General features: G+C 41.9%; 2 protein-coding genes across 6 annotated transcripts in view; one reads left to right on the top strand and one right to left on the bottom strand.

The window, feature by feature from the left end:
- Positions 1-11,028, top strand: HSPA14 (heat shock protein family A (Hsp70) member 14). 4 transcript variants are annotated; one of them, XM_077337992.1, is made up of 14 exons: positions 1-149; positions 2,245-2,325; positions 2,390-2,491; positions 2,879-2,927; positions 3,442-3,535; positions 3,641-3,731; positions 4,136-4,240; positions 5,968-6,129; positions 6,830-6,985; positions 7,353-7,455; positions 7,691-7,906; positions 8,750-8,923; positions 9,834-9,901; positions 10,605-11,028. In XM_077337992.1, exons 2-14 carry the CDS (start codon positions 2,246-2,248, stop codon positions 10,681-10,683), a joined length of 1,479 nt encoding a protein of 492 aa, XP_077194107.1. In that variant the 5' UTR covers positions 1-149; position 2,245; the 3' UTR covers positions 10,684-11,028. The 4 variants fall into 4 exon arrangements, with proteins under 4 accessions (XP_077194107.1, XP_077194104.1, XP_077194106.1 ...); XM_077337989.1 differs by having other exon boundaries at positions 2,409-2,491; XM_077337991.1 differs by lacking the exon at positions 1-149 and adding an exon at positions 167-308.
- Positions 10,551-16,862, bottom strand: part of DCLRE1C (DNA cross-link repair 1C) — a 17,388-nt gene continuing 11,076 nt past the window's right edge. For both annotated transcript variants that reach the window (XM_077337987.1, XM_077337988.1), the window contains 5 exons: positions 15,247-15,383; positions 14,675-14,729; positions 13,946-14,034; positions 13,280-13,383; positions 10,551-12,695 (listed from right to left, as the gene is read on the bottom strand). In XM_077337987.1, coding sequence (XP_077194102.1) covers positions 11,689-12,695; positions 13,280-13,383; positions 13,946-14,034; positions 14,675-14,729; positions 15,247-15,383 — 1,392 coding nt within the window. In that variant the 3' untranslated portion in view covers positions 10,551-11,688. The remainder of the gene's footprint in view (positions 12,696-13,279; positions 13,384-13,945; positions 14,035-14,674; positions 14,730-15,246; positions 15,384-16,862) is intronic.

Consider the following 16,862-nt stretch of genomic DNA (forward strand, 5'->3'; position numbering starts at 1 on the left):
GCCGTTGCTAGGGAACGGGGCGGTTGCGGTGCATTGTGGGGTGGGAAGGCCGCGCGGCGAGGCGGCGGAGTCCACTAAGAGCGTGAGGAGCTATGGCGGCCATCGGCGTCCACCTGGGGAGTACCTGCGCCTGCGTCGCCGTTTATAAGGTGAGCCCGGAGCAGGGAACCGAAACATCAGCAGATGGCTTGGGTTACTGTGCGGTGGCTGAGGCACTTGGTGTAGTTGTGGGTAAAGAAGACTTGGATTTAGCCGGGCCTGGCATATGGTACTCCCTGCAAGTAGAAAGTTGGTGCATCAGGGATGAGGTACATAGCATTTGGTCTCTTGCATATTCAATTCTGTAGATAGGACGCAATTAAACAACTGATGTATTACGAAGAAATCTAGCTTGGTTTTTCCGCTTAGTGTGCTGCTTATCTGCTCACGATGGGTTTTTCTTTTACTTTGGGGAGTGGGAAAAGTTTCCTCAATGAATGAGCAGTTGCCTTTTGCAGACTTGAGGTAGCATTGCAGTAAGTGGAAATAACTTTAGAACAAAGTTTGAAAATCAAGTATCACCTTTAAGACCAACGGAATTCTATTCAAAGTATATGTTTGTGTGTATGTGAAGAATGCACACTACATATACCAGACACCTACACAATTCACGTACCTGAGAAAGTGTGCATATACATGGAAGGAACAAAGCTATGTTTGTCTGCACTATGCCATGCTTCATACCAACACAACTACCCACCTAACTCTTATCTTCTTGGAGAAAACATTGTCAGCGCCAATTGAAAAAACTGTTGTGTCAGAAAGCTCATTGTTGTTAATCTCAGTAACAAAATCCAACCAGTTTTTAAAGTCTTTCTGAATATGTGTGTGGAAACACATGAACCCTTTGCCCATTTCATTCTGCTGAATTTGTGGGCCCAGTTAAGATTTACATTTAGTGATGCTTTGTAAAAATGCACAAAACAGACCATTTTTTACTGTTGCTACTTTTTGGTAATTTGGCAAAAGGTTGACTGAATGCTTCTGGGGCTTTTGCCGTTTTCTTGTTTGTTTTTTGTTTGTTTTAGTAAAGTAGATCAAATGAACCATAAATATTTTCAGTGAAGGAAAATTTTACAAGCTAAAATAGAGGAGGAAATAGTGGTGTGACTCTTTTGGGTCTCCACTGAAACGAAAAGTGACAAATAAAAAATAAGTAAATAATGTGATGACAATAAGCGAAGTTCAAGGTTCCCAACCAGAATACAGATATGTCAGTTAACTTTTTAAGAGATGGGGAATCTATTTTTAAATGCTGGCAGTTCTTCTGAGAGGAGGGAATTTATTTGGGGGTATTACTCTGTTGCTTTTAACTTTATGATTTTTAGTTGTATTGGACCATTTTGACAAATGAATATTGCTTTATTTTAAGATTAATACAAATGATAGTGTGCATTTTAGCAAGCTTATCTTTTGCTAGGTGTTTCAGAGAGCTTGATTTTTGAATTATCATGATTTGTGGTGGTTATATTTGTTGTAAAAAGCGACTAAAATACAGAAAACAGATAATGCACCTGGTACAAAGTATATACTCTAGTATAAGCCAACTTTTTCAGCACATTTTAAAATCCTGAACACACCCCCCCCCCGGGCTTATACTTGAGTGAGGGTCCCCCACTTACCTGTTATTGTTGATAGTGTGGTAAAATTAGGTGCCTCAGCTAAAATTCGGACCGGCTTATGTTTGAGTGTATATGGGTATATTTTATATCCAAATCATTTCATTGATAATTTGGTAGGTCAAATACCTATGTACTGCTGGAATTTCTGAGATCTGCTTAACTGTATGAATGTAGAAGGAATGTCTCTGTTACCCTGGCATTCTTTGTGTCTCCTGCTCATTTTAGGTTTTTTCTCTCTGTGTATAATGTGTTGCTTTCTATATACTTTCTTCTGTTGCTTGGTTTCTCTGAGGCTGAAAGAAAATTATAATCGGATAACAGAGCATTGTTCTTAGAATTTAGGGCTTTAAAATATTATCAGTTGTGATTAAGTTAGAACAGAAAGTATGCCTGGCATTAGAATTGACAGTGTTTTGCAGTGCACTTTAAAAATGTATGGAGCAGACTGCAGCCTCTCAGTCTAGGAATAGCATTGACCCATTGCAGAAAGTGCTAAAATGGGGTAATAAGGTGAAATAAATCTGACTGCGTTTAATTCCTTTATGACCAATCATAGTAATAAATCGGCTGTGTATTTCTTCAGGATGGCCGTGCGGATGTTGTTGCCAATGATGCAGGTGACAGGGTTACTCCTGCTGTTGTTGCATATTCAGAAAATGAGGAGGTAATTTTTTTTTTCTTAATGAAGAGTGAGGGGAGGATTGTAATATGCTTGTTTTTTATGATAGTGTTGCATTCTTCTTGCAGGTGGTTGGGTTGGCAGCAAAGCAAAACAGAGTACGAAACCTTTCAAACACAGTAGTGAAGGTGAAGCAAGTTCTTGGGAGAAGGTATGGAAAGCAGCGGTGAATTTTCTATTGGAATTTTCTGTAGTCTTCAATAGCATTATTAAGATGGTAACTAAAGTGAGCTGCTCTTTCTAGGCAATGTGAAATATTTTCGCACACAGCCTAGTCATTAAGTGGCCATTAGCTGAACAAGGGAACTTAACAGAATCAAGAGATGTTAATGGGATTTATTTTTGGCTTTATGTTGCTGTTTTTTACAAGCAAGAAACAAAAAGTCCGTAATTAGGTCTTATGCTGTGATGCAGGAATACAGCTTTAACCTGGAATCTCATCTGAACCAAAACTTCATGCTACATGAAATGAAATGGTAAGCAATAAACTTGTGTGTCTGACCCCATTTACGAGTTCCTATTTCTATTATTTTAACAGCTCTGGTGATTTGCAAGCTCAGAAGTATATTGCAGAAAGTAAATGTCCAGTAAGTTAAGAGCCTATAATTTTTTCTATTAAATAGAATAATTTCATTTGTGTTTTTGGCATTCTGTACAACATTACAATTCATTTTTGAGACTTGTTTCAGACACTTATAGGGTTAAAAAGCCATTTTTTGTATTTGGTTGTTTGGTGTGCTGTGGCTTGTTTTAGTGAAAGTAACTCATTCTGCAGAATGTCTCCCAACCACCTCTGGAGAGAGGCTGCTCATAATAAGTCTTAATGTTCCTTTGTTGCATATGTGCATGAAGGCTATCGGCAGAAACACAAAACATAACTAAGGATAAAAATCATTAAAACAACAAAGAATAGTAAGAATAACACACATGTAGACCCAACAGACCTTTTAATATCCAGAAGCCTAAGGGAAAATAAAAATCAAGGCTACTTTCTAAAAAGTAGACCTTTAAAGGTGTAGCATCACTGCTTTGTTTGCCTGTTCCAAATACTTGCTGTTTCTGGCCCTTAGAGAATTGCCTGCGGTTTGTGCTCATTTGTAGGTCATTGAAAAGAATGGAAAACTTCATTATGAAATAGATGGCAAACATATTTCCCCTGAAGAAGTTGCAAAATTGATCTTCAGGAAAATGAAAGGTAAGTAACTAAAATTCCATGTTTGGCTCTTCCTCATCTGTAAATGTAGTTTTGCAATGTGAATTTGTTCTTATAATACAATGAGTGTTCTTTTTTAATATGTAGAAACGGCTCAGTCTGCTTTGGGTTCTGATGTCAATGACACAGTTATTACAGTGCCATTTGATTTTGGAGAGAAACAGAAGACTGTTCTTGGGTAAGATTATTGTTTTGGGAGTAAAGATAAATGAGTTTGCTGAAATTTTAACAGGAAGAGCCAGTGACTATTTGGCTTGGGAGATCTAGATGCAGAATTTGCCCTGCCAAACACTAGATAGGTTAGCTTGCTTATGATAGATCAGTACGCCTCCACCTCCATATCTGAATTTATGGAAACTTTATATGCTGCATTTCATTTCCCTATTACATCAGTTCAGTCCATTTGTTTCACTTGTTTGGCTACTTGAACATGTCTGGAGTTGGTGTCACTCTGTGATGATAAAAATGATAATTACAAGGCAGGTTTGTTTGGGTTCAGTTGTACCAACTTAGCACTTTTTGCTGTTCTGTACTGAGCTTGAAATGAAATGCCAGTCACTTAACAATTGTGTCTTATCTCAGAGACGCGGCTGTGGCAGCTGGGCTGAATGTTCTAAGGCTAATCCATGAACCTTCTGCAGCTCTGTTGGCATATGGGATTGGACAAGATTCACCCAATGGAAAAAGGTAATGATCTACAATTTTCAAGTAGGTGGCATTATTAGCCAACATGATGTAGATTAGAGTGGCAAACTCTAATCTAGAGAGCTAGTTTTGACTTCCCCAGTTGCCACATGAAGCCTGCTGGGTGATCTTGGGCCAGTCACAATTCTCTATGAACTCAGCCTACCTACCTAACAATGTGCTCATTGTGGGGGAGGAAATGAATGCAAATGCAAACTGCTTTCATAGAGAAGTGGGGTAGAAAAACCTTGTCCTTGTTAAGGCCCATTATGCATGGCCGCCAAAATGGCGATTTCGGGTCACAGGGAAAACGCGGAGGGGGAAGAAGTGAAGCAAACCGCTTATGCATGGGACGGGACGCAACGGCGGCAAAACCCAGAGTAACTGATTATGCACACGGCGAACTCGGCGCCGCTTCTGGTTGCGTCCCAGTCACCCAGAAGCTGCGCTTTCTTCCGCGTTTCGCTAACGCGGCTTTTTCGGCGGCATGCACCGAATCTGCGGCTGGTTGCAGCCGGCACCGTGCGTTATCAGTGATTTTAGTCGCCGCCATTCCACCCCGAATGTGCATTATTCCCCCCGTGCATAATGGGCCTTAGTGATGCACAGTATACTTCCTATTATCTAAAGTAATCTAGACAAGAGCAGGTTATTTTCATTTTCAAAGTGAGTACAGGAATATGAAGAACTGAGTGTTGCAAAGGGGGAAAATGGAGCCATCTGGGAGTGGCGGGAAATAAATGGAAATAATAATAATAATAATCCTGGTTGTGGTTACTGATACAGAAGACAATAATGCTAGAAAAAGTTGAAGGCAGCAGGAGGAGGAAAGATCCAACATTACATTAATTGACTCAATAAAAGAAGGTACAGCTCTCAGTTTGCCAGACCTAATCAAGGCTGTTAACGATAGGACTTTTTGAAAGATATTAATAGGGTCATCTTTAGTCAGAAGCAACTTGACAGCACATACACGCACGGGATGAAGGTTGTCTCTGTATCTTTAGAATTATCCTAGTTCTGTGGGCCTTATTGAAGCCACACTGAAATTAATAGTTTGGAGATTACAATCTAAAGATTCAGTACTTTGCTGCTATAGAGTGCAGCCAGTGCATCCTTGGCTTCAGCAATCTCCAACCATACCTAAGGTTCAGATGCTGCTGTAATCTGCTTCTGCTACTGAGACCATTCAAGTTGGTAAACAGCTTCAAAACCCCTGGCTATAAGCATCACACCTTGCTGTTTCCCTACTGCCCTGGGGTGTCGCAGTGAGACATAGTATATAAATCAAGAGAATTAATAAACAAATTGTTAGTGTCAGTGGCAAAAGATTTTAAGCCTGGACCACAGCACACCCTTATTGTATCCCGTGGAGTTGTTGTATCCCCCCCTCAATGTTCAGCTGCTGTATGAAGAGAATTGGTCTCTGGAAATGAAATGTTGAGAACTCTGTGAGCATCTGGAAAACATATAAGACAAAGTAGTATGTAAAATATTAGTTCCTTAAATGCTGTGTGGTTAAAATTACAGTTGTAATTACAAAATTTAAGTTACTGAATTTTTAAACTCTGGACTCGTAGACAATTTTTAGAGACAGGTAACTGAAATCTCAGCCTTAACCAGTCTTGTTACACGCATTTTAAATGAAGTGCCTTTTTAAATGGGCTTTAGTATTATGCTCATGTCCCATTAACATCACCAATCTTGCTTTTTAATTTCTCCTGTTAAAGCAATGTGTTAGTTTACAAACTTGGAGGAACATCCCTCTCCATCACAGTTATAGAAGTCAACAGTGGGCTGTACCGCATTCTCTCCACTAACACAGATGACAGCATAGGTGGAATCTGTTTCACGGAAGCCTTAGCACAGCATCTGGCTTCTGAATTCCAAAGGTAAGCTCTCCTGGCTTTAGAATAACATAGGGAATTGATCCAGCATTGGAAATAGTTCTCAAAATAGCAACTATCAGCAACGCTTATAATAATGCGTAAGTCTGGGGAATGATAGTTTGGGATTTAGGTTTTTGAAAATTGTCACAGCTACTGTGCAACAACTTACATGTTGTGAGAAGAGAGAAATAGTGAATTTTTGATGTCGAACACATCTTTTGGTGTGCTCCCTGGGACAGAAATGGGTATGGACTTGACGGCTGTAGCCCCACCCCTGCAGACGAGGACGAGGCTGTGACCAAGGTGCCAGCCATGAAACTGGTCCCAGGTCGGTTCGGCCATCCAGAGCGGGGAACCTAAATCTATTTCAGTATTGGCTATTGCAAATGGTTTCTGGGCAAGCAGGGAGGGAATCTTCACAAAATATTTACTTTCATTCACATCCCCTTTCATAAGTAGTGGAGGGGCTAGTGAACCTTGTAAGGCTGAAATTTCTTGCTCTTCACTCCTTCGCATACGTGTTATGCATCGATATAATGCATAATGAAGGACACATTCCAGCAAAGACATGTTATTCTGTGTTATGCTGTGTAACTTTGTACTTCGTTAAGATTTCTGACTGCTAAGGCTAATAAATAATAATGATGAATATATTTCTGAGTGTATTTTGTTGCAGTTAGTAATGAGACTTTTGGAAACGCAGGTCTTACAAATATGATGTGAGAGGAAATTCGAGAGCCATGATGAAGCTAATGAACAGTGCTGAAGTTGCAAAGCATTCACTGTCGACCCTGGGAAGTGCAAACTGCTTTGTTGACTCCCTCTACGACGGGATGGATTTTGACTGTAATGTTTCCAGGTAAGGTTAATGGCTACAGAATCACTGTGTGGTTCTTCCTTGAGGAAACACTTCCTGAACTGTAGTTTCTGTTGAATGTGTAGTATGCTAACATTTAATCAAGTAATTTACAAGGGTACACATTTGAATCCAGTTGCATATGTGTGTTCTTCCTGTTGTCTTTAAAGTGTTCTATGGTCTTCAGTGCAGTTTCACATTGGGACTGTGCAGGCCAGGAACTCGGAAGATCTTTCTAGCTCCTAGAACAACACACTCCTTGGGGCAGCTTCATACCATGCCAACTGAGCTCCCCAAAACACTTTTCGCTATAGAAGATAATATATTTAAATCTTCCTTTTTCCTCTTTCACCTTAAAAAAAAAAAACAGGGCCAGATTTGAACTGATTTGTTCCGCACTCTTTAACAAATGCATAGAAGCCATAAAACAACTTTTGTATCAAGTTGGACTGAAAGCGGATGATATCAATAAGGTAACCTTTAAATATTTTTTGTTCTTAAAGCACTGGAAAATGCACAAAGAAGTTAGTGCCTGGTGCCTCTGTTTTTTCTCTCATATTGCTAGATTGTAGTATGCTGTTTCTAACATTTGGAATTTAAAAAGTTTTTGCAGTTCTCTAGCAGAAATGTGAAAACTATCCTGATTAGACTGTCAGTGCTCTTTGAAAAGTTTTAAAATGTTGATATTAAATTTTCCTTGCCCTCTAGGTTGTTCTCTGTGGTGGATCTGCTCGTATCCCTAAGCTACAACAATTAATTAAAGACCTTTTTCCCACTGTTGAGCTGCTGAACTCTGTGTCTCCAGATGAAGTAATTCCGATTGGGGCTGCCATGGAAGCTGGGATCCTGTTAGGAAGAGAGAATCTCTTTTTAGACAGTGACGTACTGTCTGTTGAATGTTCCACCAAAGATATCTTGGTCAAGGTAAGCCTGGGTTGTTCTTAGCTTAGTCATCCCTGATTCTTTGTGGTCTCCTAATTTGAAGCTCTTGCTCGGTGGGCGCCATCCCTTATTTCCCATCAGTTTCTGGTCTGCTGGGCATTCCTTCTGTTCTAGGGAGTCCCCAGAAGGTGCCCGAGTTTCCCACTGCAGCCCAACTGCCTCCTGCTGGCATTCCCTCTCCTGCTCTCCATGCTAGCCAAGGATGTTTGCCTTGAGGATCCTGACACCTGCGTGGAGAAGCCAGCAGCAGAAGACTGTCCTGTAGTGATTTCTGACTAGTTCATTGTGCACTATGCCAGTGTAGTGTGCTGGTTAGTGTTGGAGTAGAATCTGGGCGTTCAGGTTAAATTCCCCACTCAGCCATGGAAGCTCACTGGGTGGAATATATGTATGCTGAAGTAAAGCCCATTGTTCTTTGTATAGCATGGTTTTGAGTTGAGGGAAAAGTAGCTGAGTAAGAGTCTTGTTAGGCTCTGGCTATACTGGGAATCTTCATATTGATGCACTTTGCATCAATGAAGTATCCTTAATATGGCTACTGTACTTGCTTTTGGAGGAGCAGACAAGGATAGGTCTTAAAATATAAAATAAAAACCATATCCAAACTGAGGCCATCAGAACCCCAGTATCTGATTAATACTCCCCCCATGAGTAGTATTCAATCAGTATGGATCTGTATTTGCAATCTATTTTTTTTAGAATTCAGGATAATTGTTTGGATTGTAAAAGCACTAATTTTCCTTTGTTTTGGAATGAACCCTAATTACTTCAGATTTGGTGCTCTTTTGTCTGAAGTGCTGAGACTGCAGATCTCTCTCTTTTTAGACAATTGATGAGTCAGGCACAGATAAATTTATGGTGGCATTGCCATCAGGAACTCCTTTACCAGCTCGAAGGCAACATATTTTACAAGCACCAGGAAGAAACTCCTCCATTTTTGTAGAACTTTACGAATCTCTGGAAAAACAGCCCATACAAGAGGATGACAAGTTTGCACAGGTGAGCAAGTACCACTAGAAAAATATAATAGCATATTCAACAGGTTTGTCAAACCGCTGCCTGTTAAAATCATCTCTTGTATCAGTGTGAGCCCATATTCCACAGATTTTGTAGGTAGTTTTTAGTAAATAGGCTTTTATGTAATAAATTATGTCTTGTGAAAGAACGGCTTTGCTGCTGTGAAATGAGGAGGTGGTTTTGAAGTAAAATGTACTTTGAATGTGGAACTTTGATGCTTACAAATTACTATGTGGTCTTTTTCAAAGTCTTCAAAGACAGAAGGCTCCATGGTGTTTAAGAACTGATCCAAAAGATACACAATACAGGAAAATGAAGACTTTCTCCTTAGTGGCATGGAAGCCACCACAATGTGGTTCATTCCTGTGCTTCCAGGCCACATGGGGGTAGGGAGAGACTCATGCTGCACCTCTTCTCAGTAACACTGAAGAAAAGGGGGGTAATGCTGGCAAAGGAAGGACTTGTGTAGCAGCCCTGGTGCTATGGGAGTGTTTTCCCTGTCACTAGGTAGATTTTTTTAAAAAGTCTCCTAATGAAGCTATACAGCATCATGTTGACTGACTTTCACCTATTCCCCCCCCCCCCACACACACACCTTTTACCTTTCTACAAAACATAGAAGGAACTGGTGTGACTTAGACTACTGAGGATTCACCTATGAGGAAATTTCACAGCAAGTTTTGTTGTTAAAGCCCCTTCCCTAAAAATCACTTAAGAATTTTATGCGCCTGAAAGTCACGGGATGTAATTTCAGATCTGAAAATGGAGAGCAAAATGAATAAAACAAGTGATTTTTAATCTATTCACTGATACAGTTCTACAGTAGGTGATATTCTGCTTGCTAAAATAGATTAAACACTTAAATTCAGGAATTTTGTTGTTCTTTCAACAGATTGTACTCCAGGATTTAGATGTAAAAGAAGGCCTCCATGACATTCTAACTGTATTTACAATGAAAAGGTACTGTGAAACCAAAGTATTTTCTGGTAGCACTTCATACAAAACATGTTGCCTACGGACATCATTTTTTATTGTGCTCCTTATAAATAATACCCACTTTCATATATTAATGAAGTAGAGAAAAAGTGTTCAGGGCTCTCTGCATAATTGTAGTTTACACTGAATTTGCTGTATGTAATTTAGAATCTTTGTCTGAACGTGGAGCACAATTTTAGCATTTGCCTCCATTTTCACTTACTAAACAAAATCCATAGACATAAATTAAGAGCAGCATTACTAGGAGCAAAGGCCTGGAACCCAAGGAATACAATTTTCTTATCTCTGTTTCCTACTACAGCACTACCCCCCCCAAGCCCCGGGGGGGGGGGACAGATCCAAAACAATAGCATTTGGGATTGGACGGGGAAGTGAAAAAGTCACTCTCTGGGTGCGGAAGTCATATTTCTCAAAGGAACACTGCTTGGGCTCTAAGATGTGATTTCTCAGTTGGTTATTGGGAGAAGCAGGCTTCCTTGTAAGCAGTATGTAGAGTCACTATCTGGATGCTTTGTGCACTTGGAGTAAAACTTTGAAGACGGTTGGGGGATGGTACTATCCTTTGCAGGAACAGAAAGGTAGATCTATCCCCACATTACAGCACTCAGATGCGTTTTGCTAGGCATCAGATCTTTATTTATATTATAAAAAAATCTTTCTTACTCAGGGATGGATCCTTACATGTTACGTGTACAGATCAAGATACTGGAAAACATGAAGCTATCACAGTGGATGTGGCAACATAATCTTACCCAGGCCTTCTTTGCAGTTTGCAGTTACCCACAGCTAGAATTATTCTAAAAGACATCATTTACAACTCTTTAGCATTGAGAAGAGCTACAAAATGAGACAATCTGAAGAAGTCACTGATTGGAGGTGGGCAGTCAGTACTAAGACTCAGAAAGAAAAATTCAGAAGAGTACCACATTGCCATAATAACCTCATGGATAAAGCTACTGCCTTTCAAATGGAGAATACGGAATCCTTATGGCATTATTTTTCTATTTTCATACTGTTAAAATGCCTTTTGTTGATCAATAATATCCATGAGGTGGGCATTTGTATATGTCTTATTAAAATGCTTGGATGTATATTTCTAGTCATCCTTGATGCATCTTTCCTGAGCATTTGCTGGTGTATAGAATCCTGAACTTTCAGTCTGCCCCCACCAAGGCCAGGGAGCCTACATGAGTATGGGTGAAAACCCTTTACCATCTCTACCTTCTGCTAGGCAAATGTATTCCAATGTATTCCTGGTAGATAGTCCTAATGATAACAGAAAAACTTAACGGCAGCTATTATGCATGTTTACTTCTGGCTCCCCCTCCCTACTAATAATCTCTCCTGGTGTCTGTACTACCCTTATCTCTTCTGTTGTTCCCTACCAGATAAATGTGTTGTGGTCTCCTGGTCCCAACATGCTTTCCCCAATGGAAAAGGTGCACCAAGTGCTGTATTATTTGGGTTTTTTAATACTCCCCCCTCCCCAAGATAAACGTAAGATAAAGTGAAATGCAGCCTGCTAGAATATATTTCCCAGCAAGAAATGCATTATCCCCTTCATGATAGCCGTGTTTTCCAATACTGATTATACAGCAAAGAACACTGCATACACTGTAAGAACAAAGTTTTAACAATATGTTTGAGCATACCAATTTAAACTAAGCATGGATCAGTATTATGAAGAGATTCAGAAAGACTTGTCTGCTAATAAAAAACTAATTAATAGCCAACCCCCTTCTTCTGCCACATCAGTGCAGCGCTTCCCCTCTTGCCAACTTGGTGTACAGGCTATACAGTTCATCTGCTTCGGGGACCTTTGTTTCAGGGCTAGAAGGGATTTCAAAGCCAGAAGAGCTCTGAGAGTCTGGGTGGGCCTCAGGACTGAGCACTGCTGGATTCTCTTGGAGGCTCCTCCTCTCACTTACTGGCTGGAGTTGCCGAGTGTCTTTCAGAATTGGCACTGCTGCAGTTCCTTCGTGGCCTCTGTCTTTGTTTTCTACATTACAGATCTTTAGACAAGTGGTGCCATGATCCAAAGGCTTGCAACTCTGGGTTTCTGTTCTACTTCCCCCAGCAAGGGGATGAGAGGCGTAGAACATGGCTCTACTTTCTGCTCTCTTTGGAGGGCTAAAATCCAGCTTTTGCTCTTGGGAGGAGATGAGAACAGTATCCACCTGGCTGTCCCAGCCCTGACTACCTTGCTCAGATATGTGGGTTGACTGAGAAGAGGGCTGGGAAGAGATGTGAGTTGAGTCACTGAGTTCTTCCTCCTCACTGAACTGATTTGGGGACTGGGGCTCACCCGAGTCTGTGGAGGGCAAACAGCAGTCTTCATGTTCGGAGGTTTCTGGTTCCTCTACAATTCTTTTAAAGAAGGCATCCCACTTTGGTAGCTCCTTGTTAGGCTGCTGCTGGGCTCCTTTTTCATCACAGGCAGGCTCTAAAGGAACCAATCTTCCTTGATCCTTCAGGGCAGCAGTAGAGTCCACAGGATGGGGTGGAATTTCAGCTACAGTTCTCTCTTTCCCAATTTCCGCTTCTTCTTCTTCTTCGTCCTCCTCCCCATTGGATTCCTCACACTCTACAAAATCCACCTGGAAAGATGTAGGCATGGAAGTTGCTTTATAATTGGTTTCTTTAGAGTTTTCAGGAGGTGGCTGCTGATTCCGCAAGCGTGGAGTCTCTGGCGCCAGTCTTGAAATCTTGTACTTAGTAGGAATGAATTCTTTATCAAAGAGTTCATCACCACCATCATCTGAAACACACAAACGCAGAGGAAAAAAAGACACCCCAAAATTTAAGAGAAGGTGGTAAGGAAACTTTGTGCTAGTCTATATGTGCATCCAAACTGTATGATACATCACTCTCTGCATGGTACCCACTGGACTTCAGGTGAGGGGGACTGATCATCAGGGAACAGTTCCCCCCCCCCAAACAACCCTTTCCAGCTGTGCTAGTTTCCTTTCAGTGTATACACATGACTTCATTCATCCATGAACTAAGCCACTGTCTTAGGGTTACCAACTCCCAGATGAGCTCTGGAGATCACCTGGAATTACAATGGATCTTCAGATTAGAGATCAGTTCCCTTGGAGAAAATGGTCATTTTGGAAAGTGGACTCCATGGCATTATAACTCACTGAGATCCCTTGCTTCTCCAAACCTCATCTCTGCATCTCCAGCATAGCCCAATGAAAGCCCAGCTCAATCAAATGAGAACATCTAAATCTTGTCAACCAGCCTTGTGAGAACTATCCTGGGCTACTTTGCTAGAGAGTGAGAGTGCAGTCATGACATGAGCAGAATGCTCTGGCATGGTCGCTAGCTCCAGTTTCTTACCTATGTCTGCCAAGCCCAATGCTTTGGATCTCTTCAATGCTCCAAGTGGCTTGTAGCTCAGCTCATGGGTTTTTTTGCTGTATGATCTGCAGTATGGCTTTAAGCTGCGAAGAGCAACACCCAGGTCATTCTATAGTTCCTCAGGCTCAGAAAACACTGGAGGGTTTTTTATGTTCAGCAAAATCAGCTCTGTCTTCTCATGCTGTCTCATTCTACATTTATGCCAGTTCAAAGACATGCAACGAAAAGAGTGGTGCACCCCCAGAATAATCAGAATTACTCTGCCAGCTTTAAAGCAGAAGGCAGGAAAGTATTAAACCCCAGAGAAGCTTGGAAGGGGAGAAATCACAACATGGTCCTTTCCACAAGTGACAAAATCTTTGGCGTGCACATGAGGAAGCAGCCTATTATGGCGATATGTTGCTGTGCTGCTCAGAGGTATGCTCCCAACATCCCATGCCCAAAGATCTAAAGCAAAAACAAGGTGGGAGCGGACACCATTCTAATGGTCTGGGGCTTATTTCCCAGGGAAGAATCTTAGGACCCTCCCCAATGCCTCAAAAAGTAAGCTATCTTTAATGGCTGGTGGCTAGCACAAGGCTACGCTATATAACAGTTGCCAAGAAACTCATCCACAGGGCCCAGCAGAGGGACAAAGATACATACATTTCCATGACTTTGTCCTCTGTTGTTCCCACTGGAATTACATTGGGATACACATTTACTGGCCGAACATAGTTCAAAAAGTCCTGGATCTGAGGGAAAAAAAGGGCAGGGGTCACCAAGTGGTCATCACTGAGGCTTTAATAAGATCTCATTCTGTTATCATTCACTACAAGCTGCATGAATAATAATTCTCCATTTATGAACAGAGAACCCTGTTCTAAAAGGGCAGTCTGTCAGTGTGTGACTCTCCATCATGACACCACCCCATGCAGGCACATGGCTTGCAGCAAATAGCTGTTGTACCACTAAGGACGTCAAATTCACTTCGGTGGAGGAAACAAGGTAGGCAACAGGTTCCAGCTGTTCAGACATGTACTTAAGGGGTGTATGTGTGTGTATATGTGTGTGTGCATCTGCATACACCTTCACCTCCCATTCCTTTAAAAGGTGAGTATCACTTGGGAAGTTCTACATCTGATGGCTAGCTACAGAGTCCCTTGAATGGTGGATACAACTTACATTTTTTATAGGAATTGACCCTCCACGGCCCATCACAATACATGTCCTGGGAAGGCCAGTGAAGAGGCTCAGCCCTAAGACTATTCTGGGTGCTTTTCAATCAACAAGCTAGTCCTGTTTTGCATACCTGGGAAGCCCCGCTCCCAAATTACTGCTCACTCCCCTACTGACCCGTTCAGGTTTGATGTTTGGAGGGACATACCAACCTACCTCGCTGTAAGAAGAGTGAAATGAAAAGCAAGCTCTGTATGAACTCTCCCCAGTCCTAAACAGAAAAATAAACAAATGGTATTTTCCCCCTGATACTTACCACCACGTGAGTAGAAATGGCAAATCACACATTTTAAAACTACTTAAAAGCACTTGAACACTAGGATTCACCCAAGAAAGGCCAACACATTAAATGCAATTTCCTTCTTTGAAAGAAAAGGAACAAAATTCAGAGGAGAGATCACTCAATGGCTATTAGCTATAACAGCTAAACAGAACATCCATGTTCAAAGGCAGTATACCTCAGATTTCCAGGTATTGAACAACCACAAGAAGGGATGGTCCATTTATCATGCTTGCTTTGTGACCCTCCAGATGAATCTGGCAGACAGTTGGGAGAAGGGCCCCTACAGCAGTCTCTACAAAACCTGCTTTCCTGAATCATACAAATGATTGTGCAGATGGTTCAGCAAGGTGATGTTAATGTAGCTCTACAGAATTACTGTAACCCACAAACTCTGTTTTGCAAACACACACAAATATTCTTAAAAAGCAAGTGTGCTTTAATTCACCTGACGATTACATTGGTTTTCCGTGTCCTTTCTCCAAACCACATTGTCGACGGCTTGATGCTAATGATGTGCAGGCGCCTCCCATCCTGGGAAGTCATCCCACAGGGCAGTCTGTTCCCTCGAAACAGTTCGTCATCCTATTGGGCACAGAAACCCCAAGACAGATCAAGCATGAGCATGTCCCTTGCAAAACTCAGGAAAACGCTCCACCAATCCTATAGGCTTGCAAAGATGAAAGCAGCTTTCCACATGCCTTCCTCTGTTGGGGCAGAAAATGACCCCCTCTCCTCAATACTTGGTTGCCTTGTGTACAAGTGTAGCCAAAATGCCTAGAGGTACACTCAGCTATACCTCTAGTTTCTCTTCCACTGAAATGCTATCATAGAAGTGTATGTTTGGCAGCTACCAAAGGCTGCTTTTTTATTCCCAACAGTTAGGAAAACACTCATGATAAATTGTTGACCAATCAATTACTTAGAGTAGCGATCCCCAACCTAACCTGTGGGCCGTGGACCACATGTGGTCCTTCGACTAATTGGAGGTGGGCCCCGAAGGACGCCTCCCCCCCCCCCGCCCTTTACTTCATCCCCCCGGCCCTTTACAACACACTTCGGGTGTCATTGTCTCCCATCACTCCCAGGTGGGACTATCTCGTTGCAGAGAAACAAGCTCAGGGTTCCTATTTATTTGTCATTGTCATGAGTTAAAATTTCCATGAAAATAGAATGTTCCTTATGTTCATTGTTGTGGCGTGTCTGTATCTTATTTTGAAGGGATGTTTAAACATTACCATAGCGATCAGAGAGCGTTAGGGCAGTGGTTGAGAGTAGAGGAGTAAACTACCCCCCCACCGGGCCTCAGTAAAAGGCGGTGAGTGGTCCCCAGCGTTGAGTGGTCCCGGCGATAAAAAGGTTGGGGACCACTGACTTAGAGAACTGATCTCAGAGAAAGAGACTATGGTGGGAAAGAGTAAAAACCTAATACCACTCCAAAAACATAGGATTACTTATGAGAGCAAAAAATCTAATGGCACCTAATAAATTGGTTCTGGCTCCTGCTGAATGGGGCAGAAAGCAGGTCTCCTTTCCTCACGTACGTGGGTCCTACCCACTTTATTTTCATCAGCCCTACCCACAGGCCTCTTGAGGCAATTTCTGGGTGAAATTGAGTGCCAGCACATCCCAACCTAAAGTGCCTGGAGACAGAGAGACGGACAGAAAACATGCCAGATTCAGGTTTCTCCCTCCCACTCTGGCCAAGCTGGTACCAACAGTCTATTTATCTGTTAAGTTTTCATCCACAGCCTTCCTTCCAGGGAGCCCTGGGCTGCATAAAATGATACTTCCTTCTTGATTTTATCTTCACAAAACAATCCTGTGAGGTACGCTCACCTCAGTGAGCATCATGCTGTCAAATGCCAGTGCTACTTCTCCCTCTGCCAGACCTGAAATCAACATGGCCTGGGGTGTTTGCTATTGTTCAAAGGCTGCCTCCCCCCCCCCCCCCGCCTATTTCCAGGCTTGGTTCATGATGCACCTTCAAAGCCCTTCAGTGCCAAGGCCCTGCATGTCAAAAGGATCTTCTCTTTGTGCCTCAAGCTCATCCAAAACTTTTTT

Source organism: Paroedura picta, chromosome 5 (assembly GCF_049243985.1).
Source record: "Paroedura picta isolate Pp20150507F chromosome 5, Ppicta_v3.0, whole genome shotgun sequence".
Classification (NCBI taxonomy): Eukaryota; Metazoa; Chordata; class Lepidosauria; order Squamata; family Gekkonidae; genus Paroedura; species Paroedura picta.